Source organism: Drosophila persimilis, unplaced genomic scaffold, assembly GCF_003286085.1.
Source record: "Drosophila persimilis strain 14011-0111.01,24,50 unplaced genomic scaffold, DperRS2 tig00000124-arrow-pilon, whole genome shotgun sequence".
Taxonomy (NCBI): domain Eukaryota; kingdom Metazoa; phylum Arthropoda; class Insecta; order Diptera; family Drosophilidae; genus Drosophila; species Drosophila persimilis.
Window position 1 is genome coordinate 3,467,517 of NW_020825294.1, and position 17,511 is coordinate 3,485,027.

The following is a 17,511-nucleotide window of genomic DNA, read 5'->3' on the forward strand; positions in this document are numbered from 1 at the left end:
GTAGTTGCCATGCTTGAGAAAAAAAAACATCGATGTCTATAGCGACATCGATATTAATATAGATGTTTCTCCAGCTCTAATACATAAAGAAAAAAAGCAGGTAAACAACTTTTATTGGAGGGAAAAAGGTTAATTCCTCGTTTAAAAGAAAATTGCTGTTGAATTGTTGAAACAAATTGCACCCAGCGAAGGAACGCCGTTAACCTAACCTCTGTTCTGTCATATGCGCTACAGTTTCTGGCGGCCAAAATGAGTGTGGAGGATGAAGTCTTTCGGATTCAGAAGAAGATGAGCAAGATATCAACGTCGAGCGATGGCTCAGTAAGTATAGGCCCCCAATCTATTGAATAGTTGTGTTAGTTTTTGTTCCACCGCCCCATTTGCAGGGACAGGAACAGGCTTTGGATTTGCTGAAGGCCCTGCAAACGTTGAACATCAACTTGGAGATTCTGACCAAAACGCGCATCGGCATGACCGTCAATGAGCTGCGAAAAAGCAGCAAGGACGACGAGGTGATTGCCCTGGCCAAAACCCTGATCAAGAATTGGAAACGCTTTCTGGCCAGCCCGGCCCCAACCACTCCCAACAACAGCACTGCCGCCGGCAAGGACAGCTCGAACAGTAGTGCCTCCAAGTCGTCGAGTTCCAGCAAGTCCGCCAGCAAGGAGAAGTCTAGCAGTAGCAGCAGCTCCTCCTCGAGGGACAAGCGCGAGGAGAAGAAGGTCTCGTCGTCTCAGACCTCCTTCCCCTCCGGCGGCATGACGGATGCCGTGCGCTTGAAGTGCCGCGAAATGCTGACCACCGCTCTGAAGATGGGTGAGGTGCCCGAAGGTTGTGCCGAGCCCGAGGAAATGGCCGCCGAACTAGAGGATGCCATTTATTCGGAGTTCAAGAATACGGACATGAAGTACAAGAATCGCATTAGATCGCGTGTGGCCAATCTGAAGGACCCAAAAAATCCGGGTCTGCGCGGCAACTTCATGTGCGGCGCCGTCTCTGCCAAGCAGCTAGCCAAAATGACTCCCGAGGAGATGGCCAGCGACGAGATGAAGAAACTGCGCGAGAAGTTCGTCAAGGAGGCCATCAACGATGCACAGCTGGCCACCGTACAGGGCACCAAGACAGATCTCCTAAAGTGCGGAAAATGCAAGAAGCGCAACTGCACCTACAACCAGCTGCAGACGCGATCCGCCGACGAGCCCATGACCACTTTTGTCATGTGCAACGAGTGCGGCAATCGCTGGAAATTCTGCTAAGTCCCCCCTGCAACCCGCAACCTTGTAGCCCCCTATGACTCCAAAAAGTAACCCCACATATAATTATTACATTGTAAAGCTACGACTACTTTTTTGTATTTGCCCGCTTGAGAAAGCGCATTCACATTCACTGACCACCTAGCGAGGAAATTTCAATAAAAATAAACTATTGATAAAATAAAATCAATTCTGTCTGCTCGAGTGCCGGTGATAATGGGTTGATGGGGTGGGGGGAGGGTCTGATAATAATCGTGCATTTTGTTGTTGCGGGTACAGTACTCGTCTAATTTTTGATACCACAAAATATCTACCTTGACTATCGGCATGTATGTTGGTGTATTCCGTCGGCAGGGGGTGCTAGCACAACGAGGTGTAGAACTAATAAAGGAAAACTCAAGACGTACATTTTCTTATTGTATTATTATTATTATTGTGGTCTGAAACACGCAAAAGTATTTTGATACTGAAATTTCTTGGACTGACTCAGCTGCAAGGTAACCGTTAAATACTGTCCGTAGACACTTCCGTTGCATTACATCACGCTTACGTTTTTACCTAAATCTGTATGTATGTAACAAATATGTAGCTACTGTGAAGTTACCATATACAAAAGTACGTTTTTATAGATTTTTTTGTTTAAACCCTGTTTTAGTCAAAATACAATAAATGGGAGAACTTAAAAGTAGTTAATCTTTTAGAAAATTTATTCATCAATGGGATGAAACTATGTGGGTATTGCTGAGGGTCTTAGTTAGTCAGTATTATTCAACGGAATATCAAAATTGAACAATAGGAACGATTACTCGCTTTCGTATATTTGGTTTGACCTTTTTCGCTAAAACCTCTTTTTTGACAAAATCCAATAGAAGCCAGTATTTAAAATAAACCAGTCAAGTAGAAAATTGATTCTTTAACCGAATAAAATTATGCGGGCAGGGCTGAGGGTTATATCTAGATGGTAATATTCCACGAAATATCAAAACCGAGGAATATAGTTTGCAAACATGGACAAAAAACGATTAACCCATGTCGGCTACAATACACTCCACGAATATGATGAAGCTTGAAGAATTGTATCTCAGTTCAGGTGAAAATTATCGTGGTTTTTCTTTTAAGTAAAAACAAAGGATATGATGAGTCTACAAGAAAAATGATTATTAGTATTGTTTATCGTGGTTTAACTCAAGTTTTTCACCGGTTTAAATAAGGGGGGCTTTAGTGGCCTAATAATCCCAGCTGTTCTGACTGTTCGGGCTGCTAATTTGTGGACAACAACGAGAGCCGTACGTACCTGTTAAAATTTAACGAATTCGGTTCGCGATCGGTCGTGTTTTCTGTCCGGCGGTTCTTCTTGGCGTAAGTTCGCAGAGTAAAGAGAAATGATTAATAAACAAAAGCCTGAAAATGTTTAATAACCAAGTGAACATAATTAACCTGTTGCTCTGAGGCAGTGGATAATAGAAGAACAATCGGCGCGCTGCACTTTTCCTGCGATTGTTGGTGCGTGACCTATTTATGTAACCTGTTTTTGAAAAGAATATCATACCCCGCTTCGAAACTGGCTTAACCCGAGTGGCCAAAGTGCTAATTAATGCAACAATACATTTAGATGTTACCTTCCGAAGAAAAAGAGTGCAAAATTCTAGGCGAAACAGGCAGCAGAGAGTGTTTACGGAAAGAAAAAAAAGAGTGCATTAACCCTGCAAGACAGACCTAAGTCGTCTATGTGTATGTGTATGTGAGTGAGTGTTGGCTAGAAAACCCAGCAAGAGAAAATGACAAGGGTCAAGCTAAAAGAATGGAGCATCATCATTTTAATTACCATTGATTTTAGTATCTTCTCCGACGCGACGTGGCTGCATGCATTTTTTTCTTTTTATTGCCTTAAGCCTCTTCTCTGACCAAAAAATTATAGCTACGCTTCAGGTTTCGTTGGCTAGAACGGTACTAACATGCACACACACCGACAGAGCACACTCTCTCATACACACTCATACTTGGGCAGACACCTGCCGAAGAAGGGAGAGCAAGCGAGAGAGGCATGCGTAAAGAGCGGCTCACAGTGCAGCAAAACATACACACAGATTGGTTGGGTGCCCCCCTTTCCTCTCACTCTCACCCGCCTGTTGCTGTCTGGTTTTAGTTTCATAGAAGTTGCGCGCTCTCTCCCTCTCTCTGTCTCTCCTTGAGCTTGAACCTGGCTGTTCTTATTCGAATATCACACAAACACACACGCACACTTGTTTGGCCGGTTTGTTGGTGTTGTTGTTGCGCAACGGGACATTTTGTAGGGGGGCAGGGGACGATCCAAAAACCCTTTTCCCTTAAACGCTTTTCATTAGCTGTTTTTCTCGTTGTTTCTCTCTTAGCCACAAACCTTTTTTGCGTTTCCATTTCGGGGTAAGGTAACCCTAATGTTGCTGCTGTTTGTAGGCCCTCCCCCCATCCTCATTGGTGTCTTAAGCTTTCGCGACTTTCTGTTTGTTTGGTGAAACTTTTTTTTAAGGTCTTCTCTAAATACATAATAAAAAAACATACAAAAAAAAAAATGATGATAATAATACTTTGGCCAGCTTTTTGTGGATTTTTGTGTGGTTTTTATACGCTTAGAAGAATTTTAAATGTAAGACTCTAAAAAATGTGAAAGAAATTTCGGTGTATAATGCAAATTTGAGTAAAAGTATGGGGAGAAGGGAATTAGAAATGGTTGTTTTATATGTACGAACAGTGTAAGATATCAAAAAATATCAATTGATAATTTTTTTCGTAAATACATTATAAAGTTTAAAAAGTGTTTACAGAAGCCTCAAATCAAACGGTGGTAATTCTACAAAATGATAAAAGTTTTATAATAATAAAAACAGCATAAAAACATAAAAGTTTAAAAAAAAAATCAACTAAAAACCAATAATAATAAAGTTATCTTCTCCCCTCAAAAGATAGCAAAATTCGGTTAAGGTTTTCTATAAACGTTGTTTTGAAGAAGAGTTCCATAAAATAAAGCTAATTCTGCGTGTCATTCGTGTTTTCTCAAAGTCTTATCGTATCGTTCCATTAGCAGATCCAATTCCGTAATTCTTTACCTAATTTTACAACCCATATTCCCACCAAACACCACCCTTGCTCTCAACGCGATCTTTGTACAGCCAGCAACAAAAATTGTGGTAAATGTCAAAGTCAAATTGAACAAAAACTAATGTATAATAATAATGAACGGTATAAAGGTTATACATACAATACAAATATGTACATACATGTATATATATGTACATGTGTGATGCATATACCGTAATTGTACGTGGCAGAGTAGAGCCACAGCCACAGCCCCAGCCCCAGCCCCCCCCATACGAACTTTCACTAATGACTCTCGATGAACTTTTGGCTCACTCTCACACGCACACGTTTCACACAACGAACGCACTCTCTTAAGAGTCGCTCACGTGCTGCTCTTTTCCCTTTCTCCCTTTTCACCTCCTCTTTCCCCTCTTTTCCACCTGCCTTTTGCATGGCAGTACGTGCCAAAGTTGAGTCAGTGATGGATTGATGCAGAATCTCTTGGAATCTGCATTCATCACGGAAATTCTTAGGCGCCTCTCTCTGCGGCTGATTCAGTTTCAGTTTCAGAGATATGTACATATGTCTACGCTGATAGGGCCCTTGCCGTCCAAAAACCCCCGCCCTTACACCTGGTTTAATGTTCTTTGCTTATCTGGCAGGCACTTAAGCGGGTTTCTCCGATAAGAGCGAAATGGAATAGGTATTAGGCAATACTCGTATTTTTAAATGTTTATTTGTACGAGTGCTTGAACTCCAAACAACTGATATTCGGGTACAGTGGTAACTCCCAAATTCCCAAATTCAATTGATTTTTAATAATATACGATGCAAAAACTGTTCCCTAGAATTCCATAAAGTTTCCGGCTCACGTTTTGCGCCCGTCTCTAGATGTTATACTGTATATATGTATGTGTGTATGTGTGTCTGTGAATGTGTGGTGGTGTGGCTTGTAGATCAGTTCCCTATGTGCTGCTGCTGGTAATGCTGCTGCATTATGGGGTATACTTGTATTTTGACCGCCAGAGCGTAACCAGACTGGTATACGTGCCGCCGCCGTCGCCGTCGCCGTAGCCGTAGCCGCCTCACTGTGTGTGCCACTAAATTTGGTTGCCGTTGTTTTTGTTGCTGTTTATTGTCTGGCATGTTGCAATTACCTTCGAGATAGGAGTGTATCCCCACTATATAGAGACGCCTCCAAATGAGTAACTATACCTGGTGGTGCGGCAGTGTCCGCTATAGCTGCTGTTTCTGCTGCTGCTGCTGCTGCTGCTGCCACCTCTGCCGCTGCTGTTAGTCCATGTGTTAAATGATGGATGGGGTGTCCAATTGGAAGGCGGTTTCAAATGGCAACCGACTGGGATATGACGCCAACGTGAAATTGAGCCTCCATGGGGTGCTGCTGCCTCTTCAAAGGGGTCTTCTGTATGGGATATCTATGATCTGTAGGTGGGGTAGATATCCAGTGTTGAGTTATGGCCAGTTTGGTTCTTAACTGTTTTAAATTTTTGCATAAAAAAGATGTATGGGTTGACCATTTCGATTAGAAAGATGATGACAAGTGGAGTCTCACATGATTCAGTAGCTGTACCTTTAAAGAAACGTTTGTTAGTTGTGTTATCTTTGTAGGTCAATTCTTTGCGATAAGAAGCGTTTATTTTGTATAGTTTTATGATGGTTAAGATTCAAAGAACTATCATACGATAATAGCTAAACGATTGTACAGATTTAAAGGATTATTCTAAAGTCAAACTCCTTAAGGAATTAACGTATGGAGATATGATGTTCATCTAGAAAACGATTCAAATACACATTTGTCTTCTATAATAGAATAAAATCATCTCATATCAAAGGGATAATCTTTTCTTACAAAACTTCACATGCCCCTTAAAATTTCCACATCTATCAATGTCCAAGTCCATTTTTCCCTTCAGTTTTTCTTGAAACTTCCACTTTAGGATGAGAAAATAAAACCAGAACAATGGAAATATTTTCCAATTCAAATTTCTGAATAGAATCATCTCGCATATCACTTGGATTTCCCCCCCTTTGAAGAATCCATCAATGTCAACACCTTTCTTTTCTGAAATTTTCTAGAAATTTATAGTTATAGACTTGCAGTTTTCTATTGCTAATCGTATATAGTATGGTAGCCCCGAGCTCCTCCGTATAAAGCAATGAAAGTAAATTTTTTCAATGAAACCCTAAAACCATTTGCATAACAAACGCAATCCATTCAGAGACCTTCATGGCTTTCGGTACGGGTTCTCTTGGATTTTATTTTTGGTTACTGTCACGGAAGATTGTCGCCGAAAAGTGAAAATAGCTGGTTGGCCTTTTTTGCATGTCTATGGGATTCATTATTTATGAAGATCTTTTTGGTCACGTATTGGATTGTTTGATTTGATTTCGGAATGAAAAAAGAAGTATCGAAAGTAACGAATGGTTTAGGAATCGGTGACTAATTTTAGGTTGAAGTTTTTTTTTTTTTGAGAGTGAGTGTGTGTGATTGTGTTGGGGTTTCGTTAGAAGAAAAGAATTGACGAAAGTTTTCGAGGGGTTAAGCATTCTTAATGACTAATAGGTTTTTGGAGAGGCTATTACGATTTTAAGTAGAAAAGGAAATAGTTTCGAGCCCATGGCGGTATTATATACTAGGATATATTTTACAAAATGTAAACGGATCTCATGGGCCACTCTTAAGTTTCTAGCCTTCATTCTAGTCTTTCTTTTCTTTCTAAAAGATTAAGTTTTACCAAACTCTGGCCTTGGGACACATATGTATGTAAGTGTTTGACTGTAAATTAAAGTGTCTGTTAGTGAGTGTATGAATGGGTTATGTTATGCCAAATGAAAAGAAAGAAAGACATTGACTAGAAATGAGAGAGATATAGGCGGAGAGATAGATATAGAAAGCAACAACATGAGGACGTCGACGACGGACCACAAACGAAGACAGCGACAAGTTGTGAATTCTTTCAATTTACCGTAAACTTCACCTTAATTCTTCGTCTTGTATTTTCCAAAGCCGGTTTCCATTGCCGCAGGCAGGCGCTAACTTGTTGCTTTTGCTGTTTGCTTATGGCTAACTCTCTTCCACTTGTTCTCTTTTATGGAACAGAACAACACCACTACAAAAAGAAGAAGAGGAAGGCAAAGAAACGAGGCAGAAGCAGACGACGGACCTTCGCATTTGGATGCCAAAACCCCGGGAACAGTAAATGAAGGACGACGAATATGGTGATTGTAACACGTGTAAGTATCAAGAAAGAGAGAGACACCGAGAGAGGGAGAGCATAAGCTTCAAAGAGAGAGCACAGATCTCGACTTATCTATAATCATGCATCTCTGTTGCTCTTCCTTTTGCCATAAAAAACTTTAATGTGCATAAATTTAAGGTGAGGCCTTGTCCAGAGATCCAGAGCGAAAGAGGGAGAGATAGTGCTAAGCCTCACCTAACATTCAATGCACCTTGTGCGTTTGTAGACAAAAAAGAGTAGGAGAAACACACAGAAGAAGCAGCAGCAAAAAGCGGAAGTTTCTTGCACATGTGTGTGTGTGTGTGTGTGTGCGTGTGCGTGTGTGGTATGTAAGCCATACTCCCATTGCGCTGCTCCCACCCAGTCCGCTCTACACACTGGTGGGCAGAAATATTGAGACCTGGAACGGGTTTCGGGTGGGGGTACACTTCATTTTGTAATGGTAACACTTCTCCCTGAAAAGAACAGAACCCTTGAAGTGACCCCCTGCTCCACCTGTCGTGTCCATATCCGCCCACCACTGTACTAACCATCGTTCAGGTCTGTCCCTGGTATCACTCTTTCTGTTGTTGCTTTTTGCTGCGTTCCACTCCACCGATTCTTACAACAAACAACGTCAAGCTTTTGTTTTTTATGGCTCTGGGACTGGGTCCGTGGCAACCAAATGTGGCAGGCAGCCTCGTCGTAAAGCTGAATGTCAAATTGTACAAAATTGTAAAACTTGTGACCATCGATTCCACACACAGGGTGACTACATCTGGATAGAGCCCGCCTCGGGGCGAGAATTCGATGTGGCCATTGGAGCACGTGTCATCTCCGCGGAGGGTCGACGCATCCAAGTGCGTGACGATGATGGCGACGAGGTCTGGCTGGCCCCCGAGCGTCGCATCAAGGCCATGCACGCGTCCTCGGTCCAGGGCGTGGAAGATATGATATCGCTGGGCGATCTTCACGAAGCCGGTATCTTGCGGAATCTACTCATACGCTACAAGGAGAATCTAATATATGTGAGTACAAAAATACCCAATAATATACATCGATTTGTGGATAAATAGGTAAAACCTATATCGAAATAACTATAGAAATGCTGAAATCCCTTGAATCCACGTTAAGTTCTTTAGTAAACCCGCAGTAAAGTCTCATATGACCCCACTTCGAATATATTACATCATTACTGTGAAGGTATTATAGATATCAAAATTCTTATCACGCCCCATTTCACATTAGGTATTTATCGGGGTTTTTGCTTCCCTATTTGATATGTTGTCACATTCGAAAGAATATAAGGGGTGTTCCAAATGAAAAGAAGCCTTTAAGCATGAAAAGAATCAAGATATACATACGTAACATTTTCTAGAAAAAACCAAGGAATCCTTGGAGATCTTTGGATATTAATATACCCCCCTTTTATCCGACCTTTTCCTATTTCAGACCTATACCGGTTCCATATTGGTTGCCGTCAATCCCTACCAGATCCTGCCCATCTATACGGGCGACCAGATCAAGCTGTATAAGGAGCGTAAAATAGGTGAACTCCCGCCGCATATATTTGCCATTGGCGACAATGCGTATGCGCATATGAAACGCTACCTCCAGGATCAGTGCATTGTGATCTCGGGGGAATCGGGGGCGGGCAAGACGGAGAGCACAAAACTGATCCTACAATATCTGGCGGCAATCAGCGGCAAGCATTCGTGGATCGAACAGCAAATCCTAGAGGCAAATCCCATATTAGAGGCCTTTGGCAATGCCAAAACCATACGAAACGATAATTCTTCCAGGTAAATATATTATTTAAGAGGAATTTTCTCATTCTTTGCTAATTGATTTTGTTTGTGTTCATTAACAGATTTGGCAAATATATAGATATACACTTTAGCGCGAATGGTGTGATCGAGGGGGCCAAAATCGAGCAGTATCTATTGGAGAAGTCACGAATTGTCTCCCAGAATCACAGCGAACGTAATTATCATGTGTTTTATTGTATCTTGGCTGGTCTTTCGTCCGAGGAAAAGAGTCGCCTCGATTTGGGTGCAGCTGCGGATTATAAGTGAGTCGAAATGGGTACCCTTGTTGGCTCTAAACTACTATATTTTCGCTCCCCCAACAGATATCTAACAGGTGGGAATAGCATAACCTGCGAAGGACGCGATGATGCCGCTGAGTTCTCGGATATACGATCCGCGATGAAGGTTCTACTCTTTTCGGATCAAGAGATTTGGGAAATAATCAAACTGCTGGCTGCCCTGCTGCACTGCGGCAACATCAAGTACAAGGCCACGGTGGTGGACAATCTGGATGCCACGGAGATACCCGAGCATATAAATGTGGAGCGCGTGGCTGGACTGTTGGGCCTGCCCATACAACCATTGATTGATGCTCTGACCCGGCGCACGCTCTTTGCCCACGGCGAGACGGTGGTGTCGACCCTCTCCCGGGATCAATCAGTGGATGTGCGAGATGCCTTCGTGAAGGGCATATACGGACGACTTTTCGTGCACATTGTGAGGAAGATAAATACGGCCATTTTCAAGCCGCGTGCAACTTCGCGCAATGCCATCGGAGTGCTGGACATTTTCGGGTTTGAGAACTTTGATCAGAACAGCTTTGAGCAGTTCTGCATCAATTATGCCAACGAGAATCTGCAGCAGTTCTTTGTGCAGCACATATTCAAGCTGGAGCAGGAAGAGTACAACCACGAGGCCATCAACTGGCAGCACATTGAGTTTGTGGACAATCAGGATGCCCTCGATCTGATAGCCATCAAGCAGCTGAATATTATGGCTCTGATCGATGAGGAGGCACGCTTCCCCAAGGGCACGGACACCACGATGTTGGCCAAACTGCACAAGACCCATGGATCGCACAAGAATTATCTGAAGCCCAAGTCGGACATCAACACCAGCTTTGGCCTGAATCACTTTGCTGGCGTGGTGTTTTACGACACGAGGGGTTTCCTGGACAAAAACAGGGACACCTTCAGTCCGGATCTGTTGCATTTGGTTAGCCAGAGTGGCAATAAATTCCTCAGGCAGATCTTTGCCCAAGACATTGAGATGGGAGCCGAGACGCGGAAGCGAACGCCCACGTTGTCCACGCAGTTTCGGAAATCCCTGGATGCCCTGATGAAGACCCTGAGCAGCTGTCAGCCCTTCTTTATACGCTGCATCAAGCCCAACGAACTGAAGAAACCCATGATGTTCGATCGGGGACTGTGCTGTCGCCAGTTGCGCTACTCGGGCATGATGGAAACCATACGGATACGTCGCGCTGGCTACCCGATACGTCACGGGTTCCGTGAGTTTGTGGAGAGATATCGCTTTCTGATACCCGGAGTGCCGCCCGCTCATCGCACCGACTGCCAGGTGGCCACGTCGCGCATTTGTGCCATGGTTCTGGGCAAATCCGACTATCAGTTGGGACACACAAAGGTCTTCCTGAAGGATGCCCATGATTTGTTCCTGGAGCAAGAGCGCGATCGTGTGCTGACGCGCAAGATCCTCATACTCCAGCGAAGCATACGTGGATGGGTGTACCGCAGGCGGTTCCTGCGTCTGAGGGCTGCTGCCATCAGTGTGCAACGTTTCTGGAAAGGCTATGCCCAGCGGAAGCGCTACAGGAACATGCGCGTTGGCTACATGCGTTTGCAGGCTTTGATACGTTCGCGTGTTCTGTCGCATCGCTTCCGCCATCTCAGGGGCCACATTGTGGGATTGCAGGCCCATGCCAGGGGCTACTTGGTTCGGCGCGAGTACGGCCACAAGATGTGGGCCGTCATTAAGATCCAGTCGCATGTGAGGCGCATGATAGCCGTCCGACGCTATCGCAAGCTGCGCCTCGAGCACAAACAATTCGCGGAGGTCCTGCATCTGCGGAAAATGGAGGAACAGGAGCTGATGCATCGCGGCAACAAGCATGCCCGGGAAATTGCCGAGCAGCATTACCGCGATCGTCTGCACGAACTGGAGCGGCGGGAGATAGCCACACAGCTGGAGGATCGTCGCCGCGTAGAGGTGAAGATGAACATCATCAATGATGCGGCACGCAAGCAGGAAGAGCCCGTGGACGATGGCAAGTTGGTCGAGGCAATGTTTGACTTTCTGCCGGACTCCAGCAGCGATGCCCCGACGCCCCATGGCGGCAGGGAGACGTCTGTGTTCATGGATTTGCCGCAAGGGCAGGCAGCCAACCAGGAGGACATCATTGCACAACTGCACGTGTCCGAGGATGAGGAGGATCTGTCCGAGTTTAAGTTTCAGAAATTCGCGGCCACCTATTTCCAGGGGAATGTGAACCATCAGTATGCTAAGAAGGCCCTAAAGCATCCACTTCTGCCGCTGCACACGCAGGGAGACCAATTGGCCGCCCAGGCACTCTGGATCACTATACTGCGATTCACGGGGGACATGCCAGAGCCCAAGTATCATACAATGGATCGCATGGACACCACATCGGTAATGTCCAAGGTGACGGCCACATTGGGACGTAATTTTATCAGGAGTAAGGTGGGTATTTCACGAAAATCTCTTTTGAGGGAATGATTTCTAGCATCTGTCTGTAATTTTGCAGGAATTCCAGGAAGCTCAACTTATGGGCTTGGATCCGGATGCCTTTCTCAAGCAGAAGCCGCGCTCTATACGCCACAAACTCGTCTCGTTGACGCTGAAGCGCAAGAACAAGCTGGGCGAAGATGTGCGTCGGCGACTGCAAGACGACGAGTACACAGCGGATAGCTATCAGTCCTGGCTGCAGTCGCGTCCCACCTCGAACCTGGAGAAGCTGCACTTCATTATCGGCCATGGCATACTGCGCGCCGAGTTGCGCGACGAGATTTACTGTCAGATATGCAAGCAGTTGACCAATAATCCCTTGAAATCCTCGCATGCCCGTGGCTGGATACTGCTGTCCCTGTGCGTGGGCTGCTTTGCGCCATCGGAGAAGTTTGTCAATTATCTGAGGGCCTTTATACGCGAGGGTCCGCCCGGCTATGCGCCCTACTGCGAGGAGCGACTCAAGCGCACGTTCAACAACGGCACACGCAATCAGCCGCCCTCGTGGCTGGAGCTGCAGGCCACGAAATCGAAGAAGCCCATCATGCTGCCAATCACGTTTATGGATGGAAACACAAAGACACTGCTGGCGGACTCGGCCACCACCGCCAGGGAGCTGTGCAATCAGCTGTCGGACAAGATAACGCTCAAGGACCAGTTCGGATTCTCCCTGTACATTGCCCTCTTCGATAAGGTCAGTTCTCTGGGCAGTGGCGGGGATCACGTGATGGATGCCATTTCCCAGTGCGAGCAATATGCCAAGGAGCAGGGCGCCCAGGAGAGGAACGCCCCTTGGCGATTGTTCTTCCGCAAGGAGATCTTTGCCCCCTGGCATGAGCCCACCCACGATCAGGTGGCCACCAATCTGATCTACCAGCAGGTGGTGCGTGGCGTCAAATTCGGGGAGTATCGCTGCGACAAGGAGGAGGATCTGGCCATGATTGCGGCCCAGCAATACTTTATCGAATATGGAACGGACATGTCCATGGAGCGGCTGTTCACGCTGCTGCCCAACTTTATACCCGATTTCTGTTTGAGTGGCGTCGACAAGGCGATCGAAAGATGGGCTGCCCTTGTGCTGCAGGCCTACAAGAAGTCCTACTATGTGAAGGACAAGATTGCAGCGCTCAAGATCAAGGAGGATATTGTCAGTTATGCGAAATACAAGTGGCCTCTGCTCTTCTCCCGCTTCTACGAGGCCTATCGCAATTCGGGACCGAATCTACCGAAGAACGATGTCATCATCGCCGTTAACTGGACGGGCGTCTATGTGGTGGATGATCAGGAGCAGGTGCTGCTGGAGCTGAGCTTCCCCGAGATCACAGCCGTGTCCAGCCAGAAGACCACAAAAGTGTTCACGCAGACATTTAGTTTGTCGACAGTTCGGGGCGAAGAGTTTACATTCCAGAGTCCAAATGCAGAGGATATCAGGGATTTGGTTGTGTATTTCCTGGATGGCCTAAAGAAGCGGTAAGTAGATGGCAGGATATACGATTTTTGAGCCATTTTATAACCTCATATATCCCCTTTCAGTTCGAAATACGTCATAGCCTTGCAGGATTATCGCGCCCCCTCGGATGGCACGAGTTTCCTTTCGTTTTTCAAAGGCGATTTGATCATTTTGGAGGATGAATCATGCGGCGAATCTGTGCTGAACAATGGCTGGTGCATAGGACGCTGCGATCGCTCCCAGGAGCGTGGCGATTTCCCCGCCGAAACGGTCTATGTGCTGCCAACACTCAGCAAACCGCCACAGGATATACTCGCGCTGTTCAACATTGAGGATGCGGCGCATCATGGACGTCGCCTGAGCATGGCCTCGAATGGCGGGACCGTTGAGCCCCGAGATCGACCGCATACGCTGATGGAATACGCACTGGATCACTTCCGATTGCCGCCCAAGCGCACCATGTCCAAGACGCTGACGCTCAGCTCAAAACGAAGCGAGGAGTTGTGGCGCTATTCGAGGGATCCCATCAAGTTGCCGCTGCTGCGCAAGCTGCAAAGCAAAGAGGAGCTGGCCGAGGAGGCCTGCTTTGCCTTTGCCGCCATACTGAAGTATATGGGGGATCTGCCCTCGAAGCGACCCCGAATGGGCAACGAGATCACAGATCATATATTCGATGGACCGCTGAAGCATGAGATACTGCGAGATGAGATATATTGCCAGCTGATGAAACAGCTAACGGACAATCGCAATCGCATGTCCGAGGAGCGGGGATGGGAACTGATGTGGTTGGCCACGGGGCTATTTGCCTGCTCGCAGGGACTGCTGAAGGAACTGTCGCTATTCCTGCGCACACGGCGTCATCCCATCTCGCAGGACTCGATGCATCGTCTGCAAAAGACCATACGCCATGGACAACGCAAATATCCGCCACATCAGGTTGAAGTGGAGGCCATACAGCACAAGACAACGCAAATCTTTCACAAGGTCTACTTCCCCGACGACACGGACGAGGCCTTCGAGGTGGACAGCTCCACGAGGGCCAAGGATTTCTGCAACAACATCTCGCAGCGCCTGTCGCTGCGCACCAGCGAGGGCTTCTCTCTGTTTGTGAAGATTGCCGACAAGGTGATCTCTGTGCCAGAGGGTGATTTCTTCTTTGACTTTGTGCGCCATCTGACCGACTGGATAAAGAAGGCGCGACCCATACGCGACGGTGCCAATCCACAGTTCACCTACCAGGTGTTCTTCATGAAGAAACTGTGGACGAACACAGTGCCAGGCAAGGATCGCAATGCGGATCTTATATTCCACTATCATCAGGAGCTGCCGAAACTGTTGCGTGGCTACCACAAGTGCTCCAGGGAGGAGGCGGCCAAGCTGGCGGCCTTGGTCTTCCGCGTGCGATTTGGTGAAAATAAAACAGAACTGCAGGCCATACCGTAAGATACAAACCATATATCCCACAATATCCATTAATACTTGATTTTTGTAATAGACAAATGCTGAGGGAACTGATTCCATCGGATATTATGAAAATGCAGAGCACCAATGAATGGAAGCGTTCGATTGTGGCCTCGTATAACCAGGATGGTGGCATGACCTCGGAGGATGCCAAGGTGGCCTTCTTGAAGATTGTCTACAGGTGCGGTTTACACCAGGAATTCCGATGATAATCTTAATTTATAATCGTTATTTCTTTTGCTGAATAGATGGCCAACGTTTGGTTCTGCCTTCTTTGAGGTGAAACAAACCACCGAACCGAATTATCCGGAAATGTTGCTTATAGCTATCAACAAGCACGGCGTGAGTCTCATACATCCCGTGACCAAGGTGAGTTCTGCTTACAGATCCTCAAATATTCCTAGAGTTTATATTAATTTTTAAATGATTTGTTTTCTAGGATATCTTGGTCACGCATCCCTTTACACGCATCTCGAACTGGTCGTCCGGCAATACGTACTTCCATATGACCATTGGCAATCTGGTGCGGGGCTCCAAGCTGCTCTGCGAAACATCGCTCGGCTACAAGATGGACGATCTGTTGACCTCGTACATTTCGCTGATGCTGACCAATATGAACAAGAATCGAACAATACGAGCCAACTAGTAAACACACACAGCAAATATTTATAATAATTATAAATGATAACTTGCAATAACTTACATATACACATACGCCTTAGTACTCTCTAGATCTAAGTAAATCCCCCCACCATGCATTCACTCCGCCCCCACCACCAACCCCCACTCAGAATTCATTCCACGCTTTGCTATCGATTATACCAAAACCAATTTTTCTCATTATTTTGTTTTGTTTTATAGACTCTTTGTTTGTTTCGTTTTTGCGCGTTTTTGTTTCTTGTATAAATTTGGCAAAACAAACTGCTTTAGGTATTTTTTATGGCACATTCCACAGTTTACTTAAATTATTGAAATACGAATATACATATAATATATTTTGTATGAAGGAAAGGTCTTACATATCTGTAGATTATAGCATTTGTATCTGCGCATTTTGCATCTATCTCTTTTGTATATCTTAACTGCATATCTGTACTGATGACGTTTTGTATCAAATACATAGAAATGTTCAATTATTTAATAAATTATATACAATTTAGAAGAGTTTATTTTTCGATGGATTTTGCAATAAGAATAAAGCGGATGCTACCAGGTATCTGCTAATTCAATTTGAATGCTCAAATAATACGACAGTGGGAAGGACTAGCAATGGAACAGGGGCTACATTTTTGAGAGTTTCTTTATCAACTTCTTTCTTTTGACAGATCTAAGATGAAGCTTTAAAATTATGAAATCTTGTAATCGATTGGCAGTTTGATGGAACATCTAAAATAAGAATAAATAGGTCAAGAAACACTTGGACAAAATTTTTCAAAATAGGTTGAGTGTGTTGTGTGGGGAGCCTCATGTCCACAGCATGCGCTACCAGAAAAATGGGTGCGTAGTTCCTGTATAAAGTGTCTAATAAATATGATTTTATATCTTACAACAATTTGAGGAGTCAACAATGAAATGGTGGGTCTTCTTGACTTTGAAAACTCGGAATTCCTTGGGGTTTGTATTTTTCTGGTATAGCTACGTATCGTTTGTAAAAATCTATGGATAAACCATTAAGGTGCAGCCGTAGGACCAAACCTCTGAATGCCGCATTTTGCTGTTAAATACTACAATTTTGTATTAGTATACCTATACAAGAAAAATACAATCCGATATAGACTGCTGTTCCCCCCACGTAGTATTTTCAAATCTCAGGATGCGTTCTGTCTCTTGATTCTGATGGTTTCGATGTCGGCCCTTGCTTTCAATCGGTTCGAAAAGAAATGGCACCGCCATCTAGTACCCCGTCAAGAGCCGACCATACTCCACCATGTTATCCTGATAGTAGTCCTTGGCATCTGTCTTGCTCAAACGTAGTATCCCCTCATGACGGACAGTGGCACAATGGTTGATCTCACCAACCGGCTGCGTGGAGCCAACATCCGTATGTTCTTCCAGCGGAATGGATTATCGAACAAATTGATTTACATTTTGGAACTCAGTTTTGAATAAGTAATGTTTAGCTTTCGGCTATGTTTTGCAGGGAAAAATGTTGGAAATTATTACATTTTTATAGGAAAATTGCTATAGAACACTCTTTACAAATTGTTTAGCTAGAAATATTACGTTTTTGACTTCGTTAAACGATGGTATAGTGGAAATTCACTGAATAGATAGATAGAAAAAATATCTTCCCAGTATTTCAGGAGCTCTTTCGCCTAGCGAAAAATGTTTATAAAAAGGAGAGAGCTAACTTTAAAGTAAAATATCTGATGTATTTCAGGCAGAATCTGCCAAGTGCATTATTATATTATAATAAATAACACTATGCAACAAATGCGGCATTTGAAGGTATGGTCAAACGGCTGCACTTTAATCTTTTA

General features: G+C 44.9%; 2 protein-coding genes across 3 annotated transcripts; both read left to right on the forward strand.

Annotated features, from left to right (window-relative positions):
• Positions 1-86: 86 nt before the first annotated feature.
• Positions 87-1,439, forward strand: LOC6593748 (transcription elongation factor S-II). The gene is made up of 3 exons (XM_002018816.2): positions 87-100; positions 235-321; positions 387-1,439. Exons 2-3 carry the CDS (start codon positions 250-252, stop codon positions 1,254-1,256), a joined length of 942 nt encoding a protein of 313 aa, XP_002018852.1. The 5' UTR covers positions 87-100; positions 235-249; the 3' UTR covers positions 1,257-1,439.
• Positions 1,440-2,578: 1,139 nt separating this feature from the next.
• On the forward strand, positions 2,579-16,198 carry LOC6593747 (myosin-VIIa). 2 transcript variants are annotated; one of them, XM_026987128.1, is made up of 11 exons: positions 2,579-2,612; positions 7,432-7,565; positions 8,317-8,577; positions 9,002-9,351; positions 9,420-9,620; positions 9,681-12,075; positions 12,140-13,590; positions 13,654-15,009; positions 15,066-15,212; positions 15,280-15,400; positions 15,471-16,198. In XM_026987128.1, exons 2-11 carry the CDS (start codon positions 7,548-7,550, stop codon positions 15,675-15,677), a joined length of 6,507 nt encoding a protein of 2,168 aa, XP_026842929.1. In that variant the 5' UTR covers positions 2,579-2,612; positions 7,432-7,547; the 3' UTR covers positions 15,678-16,198. The 2 variants fall into 2 exon arrangements, with proteins under 2 accessions (XP_026842929.1, XP_002018851.1); XM_002018815.2 differs by lacking the exon at positions 2,579-2,612 and adding an exon at positions 2,624-2,756.
• The last annotated feature ends 1,313 nt before the right edge of the window (positions 16,199-17,511 follow it).

What these genes read in the sequence shown, in the direction of transcription:
- LOC6593748 (XM_002018816.2), top strand. Translation starts at nt 250, where the DNA reads ATGAGTGTGGAGGATGAAGTCTTTCGGATTCAGAAGAAGATGAGCAAG. An exon ending in CAACGTCGAGCGATGGCTCA is followed by an intron (nt 322 to 386) that starts GTAAGTATAGGC and finishes CCCCATTTGCAG; the next exon opens with GGACAGGAACAGGCTTTGGA.
- LOC6593747 (XM_026987128.1), top strand. An exon ending in GGTGCAGCTGCGGATTATAA is followed by an intron (nt 9,621 to 9,680) that starts GTGAGTCGAAAT and finishes CTCCCCCAACAG; the next exon opens with ATATCTAACAGGTGGGAATA. An exon ending in CTGGATGGCCTAAAGAAGCG is followed by an intron (nt 13,591 to 13,653) that starts GTAAGTAGATGG and finishes ATCCCCTTTCAG; the next exon opens with TTCGAAATACGTCATAGCCT.